Source organism: Octopus bimaculoides, chromosome 30 (assembly GCF_046866305.1).
Source record: "Octopus bimaculoides isolate indiv1 chromosome 30, ASM4686630v1, whole genome shotgun sequence".
In the NCBI taxonomy this organism is placed as follows: Eukaryota; Metazoa; Mollusca; class Cephalopoda; order Octopoda; family Octopodidae; genus Octopus; species Octopus bimaculoides.
Genome location: NC_142957.1, coordinates 19032136 through 19052149, shown reverse-complemented (window position 1 = coordinate 19052149; position 20014 = coordinate 19032136). Strand labels below are relative to the sequence as shown.

Below are 20014 nucleotides of genomic sequence, written 5' to 3'. Positions count from 1 at the left end.
ATGTATCAACAAACAATAATCCGTTCAGGGATGCTAGCATCCTAAACTGTTATATATATATATGTATATATATATGTATATATATATATATATATATATATATATATATATATATGAACAAATAGTAAATGAGTATATGCATATATACGTACACGTATGTGCATACCGACATCCACCTGTATGTATAGGTGCATATCTGGGTACAGGATATTGAAACCATCTCTTCCACTGTTGAATAAAGAAACGCGGACCTAGTAGAAAGCAAAGCATTCACTCACACACAGACATACAGTTTAATGCTCCAATAAATCTTACTGTTATTCATCTTTATCGGTTGGTTCAACATATATATATATATATATATACACACACACATATATGAACACATGTATATAACATAACCTCTCTATAGTCGCTTGGCTTGCTAGACATAACAGCCAATATATATAACAGAAAGGAAACCAAAACCATGTCCAAAGTCTCTATCCTAAACTTCATCCTATCCCTACCCGTATCACTAACCCTAACCGTATCCCAAACCCTAACCCTATCCCTAACCTTAAACACACGTATTCATTTGCACACACGCGCCCACACGCACTTTTTGTGGGATCGATCACACACGACTAGCTAGCGCGGACGCACGACTGCGCGTCTGCGCGTTCGGGACCACGCTGCTTTGCAGCCACTTAATAACCTCTCTATGGTCGCTTGGCTTGCTAGAAATAACAGCCAATATATATTTATAACAGAAAGGAAACCAAAACCAAGTCCAAAGTCTCTATCTGATCTGATATAAACGAAATTTGTTACAAACACACATATGGACGCACATACTTACATATAAGCACGAACACATAAGTGCGTGCACACATATGAGCGTGCACACATACGAGCTTGCACACACTCACATGCTCATACCGAACAATTTCAAAACAACGCCAAAGCATACAATCAAAATAAATGGAAGTTGAGAGACAGGTTACTGAAGAGATTGCAAGAGTGCAATGAAATAATTTAACAAAAAACTATATAAATTAATAAAGGACTGAACCAGTGCGTGTGTTTATTACCGGCATAATGCCTCTCCCAAGGTTTAATTCTAACTATTTACCATACATTCTTCTTATTTATTCATCGTTATCGGTTGGTTCGACATATATATATATATATATATATATAAATATGTATATATATATATATATATATATATATATATATATATATATATATATACACACACATATATGAACACATGTATATAACATGTATCAACAAACAATAATCCGTTCAGGGATGCTAGCATCCTAAACTGTTATATATATATATGTATGTATATATATATATATATATATATATATATATATATATATATATATATGAACAAATAGTAAATGAGTATATGCATATATACGTACAGGTATGTGCATACCGACATCCACCTGTATGTATAGGTGCATATCTGGGTGCAGGACATTGAAACCATCTCTTCCACTGTTGAATAAAGAAACGCGGACCTAGTAGAAAGCAACGCATTCACTCACACACAGACATACAGTTTAATGCTCCAATAAATCTTACTGTTATTAATCTTTATCGGTTGGTTCAACATATATATATATATATATATATATATATATATATATATATATACAGACACATATATGAACACATGTATACAACATAACCTCTCTATGGTTGCTTGGCGTGCTAGAAATAACAGCCAATATATATATAACAGAAAGGAAACCAAAACCAAGTCCAAAGTCTCTATCTGATCTGATATAAACGAAATTGTTACAAACACACATATGGACGCACATACTTACATATAAGCACGAACACGGATTATTGGTTGTTGATACATGTTATATACATGTGTTCATATATGTGTATATATATATATATATATATATATATATATATATATATAAATATATATATATGTCGAACCAACCGATAAAGATGAATAAATAAGAAGAATGTATGGTAAATAGTCAGAATCAAACCTTGGGAGAGGCATTATGCCGGTAATAAACACACGCACTGGTTCAGTCCCTTATTAATTTATATAGTTTTTTGTTTTTTTATTTCATTGCTCTCTTGCAATCTCTTCAGTAACCTGTCTCTCAACTTCCATTTATTTTGATTGTATTATTTGGCGTTGTTTTGAAATTGTTCGGTATGAGCATGTGAGTGTGTGCAAGCTCGTATGTGTGCACGCTCATATGTGTTCACGCACTCATGTGTTCGTGCTTATATGTAAGTATGTTCGTCCATATGTGTGTTTGTAACAATTTCGTTTATATCAGATCAGATAGAGACTTCGGACTTGGTTTTGGTTTCTTTTCTGTTATATTTATATATTGGCTGTTATTTCTAGCAAGCCAAGCAACCATAGAGAGGTTATTAAGTGGCTGCAAAGAAGCGTGGTCCCGAACGCGCAGTCGCGCAGTCGTGCGTCCGCGCTAGCTAGTCGTGAGTGATCGATCCTACAAAACGTTCGTGTGGGCATGCACACATACCAGCGTGCACACATACGAGCTTGCACACACTCACATGCTCATACCGAACAATTTCAAAACAAGGCCAAATCATACAATCAAAATAAATGGAAGTTGAGAGACAGGTTACTGAAGAGATTGCATGAGTGCAATGAAATAATTTAACAAAAAAACTAAATAAATTAATAAAGGACTGAACCAGTGCGTGTGTTTATTACCGGCATAATGCCTCTCCCAAGGTTTGATTCTAACTATTTACCATACATTCTTCTTATTTATTCATCTTTATCGGTTGGTTCGACATATATATACATATATATATATATATATATATATATATATATATATATATATATATACACACACATGTATGAACACATGTATATAACATGTATCAACAAACAATAATCCGTTCAGGGATGCTAGCATCCTAAACTGTTATATATATATATGTATATATATATGTATATATATATATATAGAAGTTGAGAGACAGGTTACTGAAGAGATTGCAAGAGAGCAATGAAATAATAAAACAAAAAACTGTATAAATTAATAAAGGACTGAACCAGTGCGTGTGTTTATTACCGGCATAATGCCTCTCCCAAGGTTTAATTCTAACGATTTACCATACATTCTTCTTATTTATTCATCCTTATCGGTCGGTTCGACATATCTATATATATATATACACACACACATATATGAACACATGTATATAACGTGTATCAACAACCAATAATCCGTTCAGGGATGGTAGCATCCTAAACTGTTATATATATATTTATATATATATATATATATATATATATATATATATAGAGAGAGAGAGAGAGAGAGAGAGAGAGAGAGAGAGAGAGAGAGAGAGAGAGAGAGAGAGAGAGAGAGAGAGAGAGAGAGAGAGAGAAAGAGAAACCATCTCTTCCACTGTTGAATAAAGAAACGCGGACCTAGTAGAAAGCAAAGCATTCACTCACACACAGACATACAGTTTAATGCTCCAATAAATCTTACTGTTATTCATCTTTATCGGTTGGTTCAACATATATATATATATATATATATATATATATATATATATATATATATATATATATATATATATATATACACACACATATATGAACACATGTATATAACATAACCTCTCTATAGTCGCTTGGCTTGCTAGAAATAACAGCCAATATATATATATATAACAGAAAGGAAACCAAAACCAAGTCCAAAGTCTCTATCTGATCTGATATAAACGAAATTTGTTACAAACACACATATGGACGCACATACTTACATATAAGCACGAACACATAAGTGCGTGCACACATATGAGCGTGTTCACACTCACATGCTCATACCGAACAATTTCAAAACAACGCCAAAGCATACAATCAAAATAAATGGAAGTTGAGAGACAGGTTACTGAAGAGATTGCAAGAGTGTAATGAAATAATTTAACAAAAAACTAAATAAATTAATAAATGACTGAACCAGTGCGTGTGTTTATTACCGGCATAATGCCTCTCCCAAGGTTTAATTCTAACCATTTACCATACATTCTTCTTATTTATTCATCTTTATCGGTTGGTTCGACATATATATATATATATATATATATATATATATATACACATGTATGAACACATGTATATAACATGTATCAACAAACAATAATCCGTGCAGGGATGCTAGCATCCTAAACTGTTATATATATATATGTATATATATATATATATATATATATATATATATATATATATATATATATATATGAACAAATAGTAAATGAGTATATGCATATATACGTACACGTATGTGCATACCGACATCCACCTGTATGTATAGGTGCATATCTGGGTGCAGCACATTGAAACCATCTCTTCCACTGTTGAATAAAGAAACGCGGACCTAGTAGAAAGCAAAGCATTCACTCACACACAGACATACAGTTTAATGCTCCAATAAATCTTACTGTTATTCATCTTTATCGGTTGGTTCAACATATATATATATATATATATATATATATATACACACACACATATATGAACACATGTATATAACATAACCTCTCTATAGTCGCTTGGCTTGCTAGAAATAACAGCCAATATATATATATAACAGAAAGGAAACCAAAACCAAGTCCAAAGTCTCTATCTGATCTGATTTAAACGAAATTTGTTACAAACACACATATGGACGCACATACTTACATATAAGCACGAACACATAAGTGCGTGCACACATATGAGCGTGCACACATACGAGCTTGCACACACTCACATGCTCATACCGAACGATTTCAAAACAACGCCAAAGCATACAATCAAAATAAATGGAAGTTGAGAGACAGGTTACTGAAGAGATTGCAAGAGTGTAATGAAATAATTTAACAAAAAACTATATAAATTAATAAAGGACATATATGAACACATGTATATAACGTGTATCAACAACCAATAATACGTTCAGGGATGCTAGCATCCTAAACTGTTATATATATATATATATATATATATATATATAGAGAGAGAGAGAGAGAGAGAGAGAGAGAGAGAGAGAGAGAGAGAGAGAGAGAAACCATCTCTTCCACTGTCGAATAAAGAAACGCGGACCTAGTAGAAAGCAACGCATTCACTCACACACAGACATACAGTTTAATGCTCCAATAAATCTTACTGTTATTCATCTTTATCGGTTGGTTCGTATTCGTCGATACCGGCATAACTACAGATTCCTGCCCCACCAGACTTTGCATAATCATAGCTTTCAGAAAAATGGATATTTTTCAAGAAATTTTCTACAAATACCTGCTATATCAAGGACATTCCGAATATATAAAACTTGCAGGGTGGGAATTCGGAAAATTCACCGGTGTCCACTTCAATTTGTCTTAACTTTCAAGAAAATAGATATTTTTTAATAAATTTTTCTACAAATATACCTCAGACTCTGTAGAGAGAATTTTGGGGGTTACTTTTGAGGAGCGTTCCCCACTCGGGGGTGTTTCGGAATAAGTCTTCCATATTTGTTTCATTTTCTACTGAAACCGCAAGCAATGAAAGTGTCACCAGAAAGATCGTTATGCTAAAAATACCAGCTAAACGTCTTAACGTTCAATCATCTCGGCAGTGATTCCCGATGGCCCAGGGGCTTTCTCTGTCCTTAATTGCTTTAATTGCCTTATCTACTATGCTGCTATCAACTCTAATGGCCAGTCCCTCAATTGGTTCACTGTTTGCTAGACTCTCCGTTTCCCATTCATTTTCCATAGTCACTAAGTGCAAACATACCATTATCCATTCGCATATATTGTTATATTTCGAGATGTTTTTGCTTTGTTTTTTTCCTGCCAAATAAACATGCATTATATATACTTGTCCTCCTCCACGTCAGCTTTGCTATTGTTCTTTAGTCTCCTCAGAGGTTACAGGATGTGTGACAAAGGATTTCAGACAAAGGACATTAAAATGAGAATAATATTAATGCAAAGGTAAAGCAGGAGTGCAGAGTGCATCCTTTTTATTTGACAAAAAACAATAAATAAATAAAATGACCGTCCCGAAACAGAACAATAATTGTTTCAAAACGCAATTTCACATCAAGAATCTTGCAAAACAAATATATAAATGTAATACATATGCCCTTTCAGTCCATTTTTACAGAAATGTTTTGAATAAGCATATATAAGCTCCTAATTTATTATTATTACTATATATATATAAAGTTTATAAGTATGTATATATATTTAATTATATGTATGCATATACATAAATATTGCCATGTAGTGGGGTTGTGTGTGTGTGTGTGTGTGTGTGTATATATCTATGTTTGTATGAGTTAGAGGTTAAGCAATCATCTAAGAGATAATAAATACCCAATGTGCTGCTGGGTGTATACCTACGTATTTATATCCAAGTGCTGACTATTGTAGGGCAACATCACAATTGAATACAAGGTATGAGTAGGGGTAAAACAGAAATTTACCCAGGATTTATAAGGCAAAGAAGACAATGGAGAGGATAATTAATCGACAAACATCAGTCATTTATATCTGTTTATTAATTGATTACAATCATATGCATAAGTAATTAAGAGAAGCAAACAAATGAATAAAAATAAATAAATGAATGAAAAAATACTAAACTCTGGGGGAAATAGTGAGGGTAAGGTGTTGATTGAGTTTAATGGGATGGTCCATATCACAGGGGTCAAAAGTTAGAGGCTGACTGTTATTTAATAGGGCATCATCAAAGGGATTGGCGAACTTGTTTGGGTAAATCAATGAAAGAATAATTTGGGTAAAAGCTTAGTGCGATGTTATTACTTATTAACAAAAACCACACCCTAATACCCCGATGACCAGTACAACTTAATTGGTCCACTAATATTTGAAAATATTAGTGGACTTGTTCAGGTCCTTTAAAATACAAGACAAATGAAAATATTTAAGGAAGGAATTGTCTGAGGGGGCCTTACCTGATGAATGGGCAACGAATAGGGGCTCACTATATCCATAACCGTATACTATATCCAACTGTCACATTGTTATATACTCTTAGATAGCCTTGTACAAATCAATAAGGGAGTTACTACGTTGTCTCGGAATCTGCTAAAAACAGCAGCCAATTCTCCCTCTAATTGTATTCAATTCTCTGAATAATGAAGGAAACCTGATGTATCCCTGTGCCTAGAAAAGCAAATGAGGTGGTCATGGTGGGATTGCACTTAGCCTAGGGCTAAACAGCAGCATTATTTGGATTGTGAATCAGCAGAATGTAGGGGTTTTTTTCGACAATAAACACATGCATATACATACATGATCATATACATATCTAACACACACACACTCTCATGCACATAAAAATACATTTTTAAGGTGGGGGGGGGGGCAGCGTGTTAACAGTTTGGTGGAGGTGGCGGGGAGCTTGAAGGTGGGGGAGCAGGAGGGCAGACTGTTGGGCGGGTTGGCGAGGACGGGGAAGAACCGGGGCTAGGAAGTGATGATGTACCAGGAGTCTGGGATGGTGGTGGAGGAGGGGAGCTGGTCGGTCGACAGTGGAGTGACGATGAGGGTGGTGGTGGTGGTGGTGGTGAGGTGGGTGATGGGGGTGGTGACTGTGATGTCATCACAACCTCTCTCTTATCTCCCTCTTCCTCTTTCTTCCCCACCTCCTCCTCCTCCTCTCCTTCTTTCACGTCAGCAGTATCATTGCTGTCGTCATGGCAACTGGTGTCACTGTAGCTCTGCATCCTCTCCATCTCTTGGCATTCCAGCGATCCAAAGTGATGGTCATCTGTGGAGTTCAGCGAAGTCGCTGCACTTCCTGCTGAACTTGTCTTCACAATTCCTTCTTCTTCATCATCATCATCATCATCGTCACTGTCGTGCACCTCCACCCCTGTGCAGCCACTGTCCTTGTCATTCTCAGCAGGGCTGGCCTCTCCTCTGGCAGTGTCACCCTCATCATTGCTGAAGGCTTTGTTAACATGAGAGCAGACCCCATTAGACTTGGCAGCATTTTTGGCCAAATCTGAAAAAGAAAAGGAAAAGGACAATGAAGAAACCATTAAAGTTTTGTAAATCATCATCATTTAACGTTCTCTTTCCATGCTGGCATGGGTTGGATGGTTTGACTGGAACTGGTAAGCCAGAGAGCTCCACCAGGTTCCAATCTGGTTTGGCATGGTTTTCTACTGCTGGATGCCCTTCCTAATGCCAACCACTCCAACAGTGGTAGTGGGTGCTTTTTATGTGCCATTAACATGACACCAGCAATGGCCATGGTTACGATTTTACTTGGTTTGATGAGTTTTCTCAAGCACAGCATATTCCCAAAGGTCTCGGTCACTTGTCATCTCCACCATGGGGCCCAACATTCAAAACCAGCAATGGCCACTACTACAGGTTTCACAGGTGCCATTTACATGACATTGGCAACAGCCATGACTATGGTTCCACTTGGCTTGACTGGCGCTAGTTGCCAAGCGGTGACAGGGTACACACACACACATGCATATACCAAATAATAGTTTTAAATTTTGACACAAGGGCAACAATTTTGAGGGGAGGGCTAAGTCAATAACATTGACTCCCCCCAGTACTCAACTGGTACTTATTTTATGAACCCTGCAAGGATGGAAGGTGAAGTTGAACCCCAGTGGAATTTCAACACAGATGAAATGCTACAAGACATTTTCTCTGGCATTCTAATGTTTCCTTCTGCTCACCACTTTATGGATGAGCTCCGATCAGTAAGTTCTGGGACTATTGTTATGGCAACAAAGTTAATAACAGAGCTTTACGTGGAGTGAAGCCACTTGGCACAGGTTGAGCTGAAACTCTGTTATATGTTCACATTAAGGTGTAACGTTCTTGCTCACTTCTGTTGCTTATGGCAATGCTTGGAAGTCAAGTGGTGGGGTCCTCTGTGTTTGAAAACGGTCATGGGTCTATGACTATGATGCTGAAACCAAGGCTTGAAAGGAACAGATTTGAAGACATCAAGGAAATCCAGGAGCTGCTCACTATCCTATAAAAGGAGTTCCAACAATGGAAACGATGGTGGATGGCTTCAGAAGGGGATTCAATGAATTGGTCTGTGTTGTAGATTTCTTTTTAAAGCACGTGTCCTCATACTTTTGCATTACACTTCATATATCAAATAATAATAATAATAATAATCAGAAACAGATGAAGAACTCAAAGCATTTTTTATGGTTTTCTTTTATTTCCTCCGCCTCAGCGAAGCTGGAAGTTTTGTTTTCAGTCACGGTTGTTTGCTAAAAAGATATCTCAAGAACTGCTGGATGGATTCATATGAAACTTTCAGGGACGTTTGACCTTGGGACTGGCACAAACTGATTCGATTTTGGGATCGATCTGGTACCGGACATGGATTCTGGATTATTATATTTACTTTACATGTTTACGATCTTCTTCCTTTAGGCTCTAAACTATTTTGAATGGTAAATTTGTTAACTTTGGCTTGTATTAGATTAGGATAAACTATTTATTACTGTTGCTAAATATTCTACAGCCACCTTCACATTCCATGACTACCGTTGCGATTGATATCAGGTGGATACCAGACAAGGATTCTGGATTATTTTTCCGTTTTTTTTTTAATTAATTTTTGAGAGTGGTTGGGTTCATAATGTACATTAACATACACCCAAATCACAGAACATATGGAATGAAAGCACTACCTGGTGACCACCCCTCCAGAATTTAAACGAAATGGCTAAAATCTTTAGGACTTCTCAATCAGAGCTGAACCTGGGCGAAGCAACCACAACAATATAGGTTGGGGGACATGGATGGATTGTCTACGATCATGTGTGTACTTGATTAAGGCTGGTCTAGGGCTAAGCAAGAGGAGGTCTTTTAAAAGACAATAGAAATGAGGTGATGGTCACGGCTAGAACACATGTCTAAGATCAATTCAAAAGTAATGTGAAACAAATCAACCAAGTTGGATTAGTTAAGCAAGAGTTCTCTCCCCCGCACCGAAATATTGTAAGAAAAAAAAAACAGGAAAACCTGAACAGATTTCGAGTTTTATTTGAAGAATATTTTGATCTTGCAATGTAAATTTACTTCTGATTTACGTTCAAGGCCAACATATTTGAGGGGAGGGGGTATATTGATGCATTCGAACCCCAGTGTCCAATTGGTACAGTTTTTATCGACTCCAGGAGGATGAAAGGCAAAGTCGACCTTGACGGAATTTGAACTCAGAATGTTAAGATGGACAAAATACTGTTAAGCATTTTATCCAGCATCCTAAAGATTCTACCAGCTGACCCCTTTAATAATAATAATAATAATAGTAAAAGAAAGAAGACAAAAAGCAACAAATATAATCCCTTAGTTCCGATACTAATTGGTGCATTGGGTGGGACCTGTGAGTAAAGATGCAGACAAATGGTTGGAATCGTATGTCCTGTAGAAGAGGAAAGATTATCAGGAGGGTTCTAAGCACCTGAAACACTATTGAAAGCTTGTGGATATCTGAGGTCACGGGTGGTAACCTGCTAACCACATAAATCCTAGCAGGAATAACAGGAATGGACCTGAGTCAATTTATCAGTCATGATAATCCTTTCGGCTGTAGGCACAAGGCCTGAAATTTGGGGGGAGGGGACTAATTGATTACATAGCCCCCAGTGTTTCACTGGTACTTAATTTATTGACCCCAAAAAGGGTGAAAGGCAAGGTTGACCTCAGCAGAATTTGAACTCAGAACATAGCGGCAGACGAAACACCACTAAGCAATTCGCCCGGCGTGCTAACGATTCTGCCAGCTCGCCACCTGAATAATAATAATAATAATCCTTTTTACTATAGGTACAAGGTGAGTGGGGGAGATAGCCCATTCCATTGGCCCCAGTGTTTATCAGCCCCAAAAGGATGACAAGTGAAGTCGACCTCAGAATGTAAAGACAGACGGAAAGACATTAAGAATTTCGCCCAACGCAGTAACAATTCGGCCAGCTGGTCATTCAAATAATAATGGCACAAGGCCTGAAATTTGGGGGTTGGGAGCTGGTTGATTACATTGACCTCCTCAGTCTTTAACTCGTACGCACTTATTCTATCAACCCCGAAAGGATGAGAGGCAACGTCAACCTCGGTGGCATTTGTATTCAGAACATAAAGGCAGATGAAATACCAGGGCCATTCATTGCCTTTTCTTGATATCCGAGTCTTACAGACATCATCATATCATCTGCATAGTCGCAGGATCTGCTAGAAAGAACAGCTAAGTTTCTTCAACTTATTCTTGTAAGAAAGGTAAGAGCTACATTACACAATGTAGTTTCTTATGCGCAAAAAGACGAGATGGTCACGACTGGAATGCTTTTGATGATAATTTTGTTCAATCCACATTGGCCTGGAGCTCAGTAAAAATAGCCCAATACAACAGGATGTTCGGAAACATCAAAATACAATTAAACACGAGAAAAGGGTTTTACCAGAAATGAGATCATATAAACATCCATTGAAAGGAAGTAACCCAAATATGAATTTGCCAGGGAAATCTCTTCCGTCTTTCGAGATTGTCCCTTTTAATATATTTCTCTCTCTCCATATACACTCGTTGTGTATATATATAATCCATACACATGCTGGCATGGGTTGGATGTGTCCAACAACTGCATCGTACTCCAGTATCTGTTTTGGCATAGTTTCTACAGCTGGATACCCTTCCTACTTCACAGCAAGGACCGGGTGCTTTTCTCATGTCACCAGTAGTCTTAAGGTCGCCATGCAGTTCACAGAACTACAAGCCCTTCTGTGGAGGAACAAGAGGATTGCTTTGAGATGGGGGGGGGGGATTGGCGGAGGAGCAGAGAAGATTCCTGTAAAGGGATCTGCATGGCTACTCACATCTAGAAAGGGAAACGAGGAGAAAGGGGAAATGATCCATAGGAGCTGCAAGAGACAGATGACAGCAATAAGGTGCTCAAGTGACCCCACAAGGCAGAAGCTGAGTAGAAGTAGTTGGAGGGGTTGACGAGATAGCATGGGAAGGAGAATTGGGGTGGCTGACGGTGGAGGTGGATAGGGTTGAAAATATCACATTATCATCGGATCGACCAGTCTGTATCAGATGTTGTTACACATTGTGTTAGCTTTCGAATCGATACCTCCCTGCTGGCTAGGCAAAAGGGCCAACACCCACACCTAATTGCAGGGGGACAAAGTAAAACGATGTGTTTTTACTCAAAAAAAAACCAAAAAAACAAAGCACCACTCAGTCTAGAAATTGAACCTACGATCCAGTGTTGGTGAGTGCAACAACCTAACCGCTGGGCCATGCACCTTCACAGAGAGAGAGAGAGAGAGTTGATAAACAAAGTGTACCCTTCAAGACTGACAGTGAGTTCTGTCATTGTCATCACTCGACTTCCACTGACACTTGCCAAACAGATCAATTCAAAGACAACAACATAACAGTTCGTTAACAAATTAGGATCAATAAAAATTTTAATTACAAAAAGGAAAAGAATAGCAAAATTCCATTTCAAAATTACAAAATTTGAAAAAATTTTTGATAAGTATTTTCTTATATACATACATACATACATACATACATATATATATATATATATATATATATATATATATATATATATATATATATACACACATACACATGTAAATATATATATGTACATACATATACGCACACACACATATTTTTTACATACATGTACAAACAAATAACCATACATATACACATTCAAATGTAAATATATTCAACATTCACATATGCGTGTGTGTATATATGTGTATATAATGTAGATATATTAATATATATACATCTATATATATTTACATATATATGTATATACAGATGTATATATATATATATTTATATACATGTATATATATATATTTATATTCATGTGTATATATATATTTATATACGTGTATATATATATATATATATATATTTATATACATGTATATTTATATATATATGTATATTTATATATAAGTATATATATATATAAGTGTATATATATATATATATATATATATTTATATACATGTATATTTATATATATATGTATATTTATATATAAGTATATATATATATATATATATATATATATATATATATATATATATATATATATGTATAAACGTGTTTGTATATGTATATATATTTATATATATGTATGTGTGTGTATATATATATATATATATATATATATATATACACACACACACCTCATGTGTATATATATATATTTATACATATATATACATGTATACATATATATATGTGTATATTATATATATATATATATATACATACAGATATATATATGTGTGTGCATATTTTTATATGTCTATATTTATATATACGTATATATATTCATATATACGTATATATTTATATGTATATGTATACATATGTGCATATGTATATATATTTATATATATATATATATATATACACACACACACACACACACACCCATACAGTAACTGCCAAACTGTGCTGCAATTTCATGAAATGAAGCGTCTTACCAATTGTTAATTAATTGTTTCAATCATTGCAGTGTCAGGTTTGACTAAATTTTCGTGATCAAACACACCTCAGCTTAATGATTGCTGGCAGCTGACTATCTGTGTGCATTTGTGTGGTGTCAATATATATATATACACACACATAGATAGATAGAAAGAGAGCCAGCAGGGGTGGGTCCAAAGTGGTTATACAGAGGCTACATATGAGAGTTTCATTTCTCTGTTGATTACTTTTTACGATAGAATATTTCACTTGTATTTAGCAACTTTATACCAACTTTTGGCCATCTTTGTAGATGCACATACATGCATATACACATGTCTGTGTACATATAAACACTTCCGTACATCTATATGTGTACATATATTATACATGGATATATATATACACATGCACACATTACATACATATATAGAAACATGCATGCAAGCATACACACTCACACACACGCACATATAAATATATTGAAATTTATTGAAATTTTTTGGGGCTCTTTTTTTTTTTTTTTGCAGTATTTACTCCTTACAAATTTTCTTAGAAAAATATAAGGATTAAAAAACAAAATTGTTTGTCCCTTTGTTGTTGCTGTTGCTGCTTCTAATTCACCCTTTTTTTTAAGCTGATTAGTACAGAAATCTCAGTGAAAAAAAGGGAGGGGCAGGTGGTGGGGGACATGGAAAAATTATACACAAAGACAAAGACAATTTGTGTGTGTGTGCTGTCCTTTACTTGTATCAGTCATTAGACTGTGGTCATGCTGTAGCACCACCTTGAAGAATTTTTAGTCAAATAAATCAACCCCAGGAACTTTTTTTTTTTTCTTAAGCTTGGTATTAACTCTATTGTCTCTTTTGCTAAACTGTTATGGGGACATAAAGAAACCAACACTGGTTGTCAAGGCAAAAGTAAAAGAGACTTACCCAAGGTACCATGCAGTGGGGCTGAACTCGGAAATTCATGTGGTTGGGAAGCAAACTTCTTACCACACGGCCACGTTATTCTTATTAATATTTAATAGAGTGACTCAAAGGCTGAAAGTTTCGCTTGAGCCGTGCTAATACACGATTCACTCGGCCCTCAAGTCACTCCGTTGCTTCTTGTTAAATATTAATAAAAGTATACATAGTCATGCTTCAAATAGTAGTATATCCTTCGTTCATGAGAAAATTACCATTGGTGGCACATCTATTATCGCACTTTGTGACTTAATTGCCGTTGGCCGGAGGCAAACAAATCCAATAGTAATGGACGTAAAACTATGGCTTGGTAAATAAAAACAAACAAAAACCCGATTCGAAGAATTCAGAGTGACCTCCCCTGAAATCATGACGTCAGAGTCGGGAATGACGGGAGTTTTGGGCTTTTTTTCGCCATAAATCGTTTATCTTTTACTTGTTTTAATCATTAGACTGTAGCCATGCTGGGGCATTGCCATAAAGAAATTTTGTCTAAAGAATCAAGCCTAGTACTTATTCTATCGGTGTCTTTTATTGAACTGCTAATTTACAGGGACGTAAACACAACAGCATCAATGGGGATGGAGGAGGACATACACAGACAAAACAACAACACACATATATATATACATACATATATATATATGTGTGTGTGTGGCAGGCTTCTTTCAGTTTCCATCTACCAAATCTACTCACATGGCTTTGGTCTGCCAAGCTATTGCCCAAGGTGCAGTCCAGTGGGTTGGAACCTGGAACCATATGGTTGGGAAGCAAACTTCTTAACACACAACCCACACCTGGGCCTATATAATTAATCAAACGAAATATTATAAATATATATAATTCATTAACTAGCTTACTAATTGAATTAGTAGCACAGAAGGCTGCGTATTCCACAGACATGCGTACTTTTAATGTAATTCTCAGGCAGAATGTATGACACAAGACTGAATCATTGAATTACAGGGTACAACAGTCCCCTCTATTTCCACCCTGTCCATATACATTCACACAAATGAATTAATCTACACATTCGTAAACATTAACACAATTATGCTAAGAAGTTATGTATAAATTAAAGGAGAAGGGAGCTAAGATGTTGATGTATTCATGCCTTGCCCTTATATTCAATCATCACCTCCCACCATTCCGAGCCTGTATCAAGTAACCCAATCAGCTAGACAGAGCAGTCAAATGGGCAAACTGCCAATAAAATTGTTAAGTTGACAAAACTTCCAAAAACAATGGTTCATCGTGTGTATAAACAATTTAAAGAAGAGGGAAAGATTGATAGAAAAGAACACAAGACTCAAAGTGGATTCCAAGCACAATCCAAAGTTTCTCACTGGCGTCAAACTCTCGACTGAAGCCAACCCATCCCCATTCATGACAATTCTTGCAAAGAAGCGCTCTGTTTCCCTTTCCACGGTGTCCTGAGCTGTGAACAGCAACTGTGGCAGGACTAGCCATGTTTGACAATGCCATCACCTCCTAACAACCAAGGCCAAAGCAATCAGAGCTGAGAGATGACCAAAGCTTCTGTCATTCATCAAGCGTCAAGGTGTAGGAAAAACTCTTGTGCTTGTGGATGAGAAGATGTTCACTGTGGATGCTGAGGTCAATCACAGAAATTCTCAAGGGATTGCATACAACCCTTCTGACGTCCCCACCTGTGTCTGAGACTAAGAATCCTTCCCCAGTGATGATATCTGGAGCCATGGCGAGTGATGGAAATGTCATGGATCCACACTTCATTGAGTCTGGATTGAAGATTGGCACCAAGCAGTATCTGGGCATCCTGAAGAATGCTCTGGATGCAGCAGAAGTTTGGGCTTGGCAATGGGGTGTTTATCGTGGGTCAAAAGCAATACAGGGTTTCCTTGGTGAGAAATTGCCATTTTTTTTGTGAGGGCCAACATCTGGCCCTGTAATAGCCCAGATCTCAACCTTCTCAACTACATTTTATGGGGCGTACTTCAAGCAAGGACCAATACTTCACCACACCAGAGTATCAACAGTTTGAAGACCTGCATCATGCGTGCAACATGCAAAATCAAAAGAGGTGGAGATTGCAACAGCTGCAAAAAATCTTTGTTCTTGTGTGGAGGCAGTAATTGCCCCCGAAAAAGGCAGCCATATCGAGTGAAACCTTTTTGTTGTAATAAACATTACATGAAAATGTCTGTCTGTCTACCACCATCATTTTAGTATTTATAACCTGTTTTATGCATCATAAAAATTGTCTCAATTTATCTGCAAGACCCTGTGTGTATATATGTGTGTGTGTGTATGTATATCTATACACACACACATACACAATGGCCTACATGCAGCCTCAGTCCTCCTGTTCCATTCACAAGGCTTTTGTCCAACAGAATCTAGAATAGAGGACACTTGACCAAGGTGGCAAGCAGTGAGATTGAACTTGCAACCATCTGGTGAGAAAGCAAAATTGGTATCCACACAGCCTTGCCGGTGTCCATATACATGCATACCTATCTATCCATCGATCTATTATATCAATAATATACACATAAAGTACAAATATTTACAAATGAAAATAGTAAAACCTGATATGAGGAGGGGGAAAGAGAGAGGAAGGATGAGGGAAGAGAGAACGAGAGTAGCAAACTGGGTATCTGAACATACATACGCATACGTACATATACCTACAGACTGTAACCAAACGCCCCAGAAAGCATTAATTGGCCCAAGATGTTGCCAGGAGTGACAGAACCCAAAACCATGTAATAGACAAAGCGGCTTCTTTCCTAAAAACACACATCCCCGCATTTCTCTCCCATCCTCCTTCCCTCTCTCATCCCTACCCTAACATTTTACTAAGTATAATAAACGCTTATAAGTCAATAGTGTGTCCTATTTTTTTTTGTGTTAGAAGTGGGGCTGAATCCCTTTTAAATTTACCTTGACAGATTCCCCATAGAAATTAGAACCAACACATTGTAACTTTCAGTTTTGGCTCTAAATTCTCTAGCAAATTTATAGAGATAACTCAGCAGTGATATATATGTGTATATTTACTCTGCAATAGTTACCATCAGCAAAATTCTCATTGGCCTTTGGTGCAAACCGCACTCTTTATATATATATTCCAACCCATGCCAGCACGGACAACAGACAGTAAATGATGATGATGTGCATGGCCGGATGCTCCTGAACCAGTTGTTGAGTGCCCCACCCATGGGGAATCAATGCTAGATGTGTCGAAAAAATTGGAGTGATTCATAATAAATTCTCATATATTCCATCAACATAGCAAAGGAGTGTATATATCTCGTGAGCCTCGTGGGCCCCTCATCACCATTCCCGACTGGTCAGGATTAGACGAAGAATTATGGCTGAAATAGTCTTTATTCACTCTCAGACTTGATTTAGAGGACATTATTCTAAATGCTCGGATTTACTTAGGTTTTTCTCTTTTAATTTATCCCCCATTTATATATACATACATATATGCATATATACATATACATACCTGTATATATATATATCTGTATACATATATATCTATATACACACATATACATATGTATATATGCAGCACATATATTCACACACACTCACGCATATAAACACATACATGTATATACACACACATTTCAGATCGGCAGATTGTGGCACGCACACAATACAGGCATGTTTATCACTGTCTCTATTTGTTTATGTGTTCACAGCCAGTTAAAAACAACGACAAAAACAATCAGAAAAACCCCCAATTGTATCATAAAGTAGATGTTAGCCATTGGGTAGCCATTGGTCAACGAAGCAAGACCCACACAGCAATAAGGTTTTAGGTCATGCCCAACAAGGTGCCACGCAATGGAACTGAACCCAGAACCATTTGGTTGGGAAGCAAGCTTCCTACCAGACAGCTACACCTGTGTCAATTGTCTTAAGATGCCCCAGTATGGCCACAATTCAATAAAACAAAAGAACACACACACACACACTGTAAAGTGTTATTTTTCATATTTTTTTACATAAGTTCTTAAAGCCACCATTATGAAAGACATTTCTAGACTTTCTCAGCGTCATCACCAAGACATAAAAGTATAATTACTTTATCACTTTTCAGATTGTACTTGTTTGAGTTAAGTGACTGTGGCCAAGCTGGAGCACTATCTAGGATTTTAGTTGCAAAAACTGACCTCGGTACCTTTTTTTTTTTTTTAATAAATTCTGGTACTTATTCTATCAGTCCCGTTTATCAAACCACTAAGTTTAGGGACCAGGCACAACCCAACACTGGCCGTCAAGTAAGCTCCTTAACTTCAGAGTTGTGCCAGTACATATATATATATGTATATATACATATATATATATATATATATATATATATATATATATATATATATATATATGTGTGTGTGTGTGTATATATGATGGACTATGCTTCCACACAGTTTCTGTCTACGAAATCTAGCCAAGACTTTGATTGGCCTGAAGCTATAGTAGGAGATACTTGCTCAAGGTGCCTTGCAGTGGGACTGAACTTGAAACCATGTGGTCAAGAAACAATCTTCTTACCACAGAGCCATGACTGCACCTGACTGGTGATGCAGTCTACAGAAATGACATCTGTCTACCAAAGCAATGAAACAGCTACCTAGACCAGTAATCCTCAACTTTCTGATGTTGACACTGGGAAAGTCTAGAAACATTGATCATTTTGATAGGTTTAAGGACTTTACTGTTCCAAATAAGTGTAAGGGTCACACACACATACATGAACACGTGTAAAAGACCCAAATAAAAATAGAAAAACCCCATTAAAAATAAAGCAGGGCTGCATCTTTAAAACAAAATGCCTAAAAGAAAATTTGATCCCCATATATATAAATACACTGAGACACACAGACACAGACAGGTTAATAGCAGCAGAAAATGGGTTGAAAAGACAGGAAGAGCAGAGGAATACCATGGGAGTGGGGGGAGCCTGAGATACAAAGTTGATTAGTAGAAGGGAGAATCAACAGCGGATAATCAACGGAGAGGTGGGGAAAAAAAAATATGCAGCGGATGATCAGTGGATAGGCAGAAGTTTCAGCAAAGAAGGAGTTGGTTGGTTGGTTGGTAATGTTAGAGAACTTCGGGTGGAATAGTCTCCTCATCTGTGTCTTCTTCAATACCTGCAGGTTAGACAGGGGGAAAATATTAGAAGTGCACAAAACACTGCAACTATCTGACATACATACACACACAAACATATATATATACATACATACACACACACACATGTATAGCAAAATCAATGCAATGGGTAGAGTGAACTCTCTGCGAGGAGTGGAAGGGTCTGTTTCAGATTCAGTCCTGCATCAGGGGCAAATTTGAAAGGTGAGAAATTAATGAGAGACAACAGAATTAATCCTTTAGCATTTAAACCAGCCATACCTGGTCCAAATATTCCACTGGTTTCATGTTCAAATCAGCCAGATCTGGCCCCTCGCACCTTCCTTACAATCATCATCGTTTAACGTCCGCTTTCCAT

General features: G+C 36.7%; 1 protein-coding gene across 8 annotated transcripts in view; it reads right to left on the bottom strand.

Moving 5' to 3' along the window:
• Positions 1–6544: 6544 nt before the first annotated feature.
• The window catches only part of LOC106882598 (protein spinster homolog 1), a 75134-nt gene continuing 61664 nt past the window's right edge, over positions 6545–20014 (bottom strand). For 5 of the 8 annotated variants that reach the window (XM_089346193.1, XM_089346195.1, XM_089346196.1 and 2 more), the window contains one exon: positions 6545–8035. In XM_089346193.1, coding sequence (XP_089202319.1) covers positions 7401–8035 — 635 coding nt within the window. In that variant the 3' untranslated portion in view covers positions 6545–7400. Of the gene's footprint in view, positions 8036–14042; positions 19656–20014 lie in introns of those variants that run through there. The other 3 variants (XM_089346198.1, XM_014933335.3, XM_014933336.3) reach the window with 1 other exon arrangement.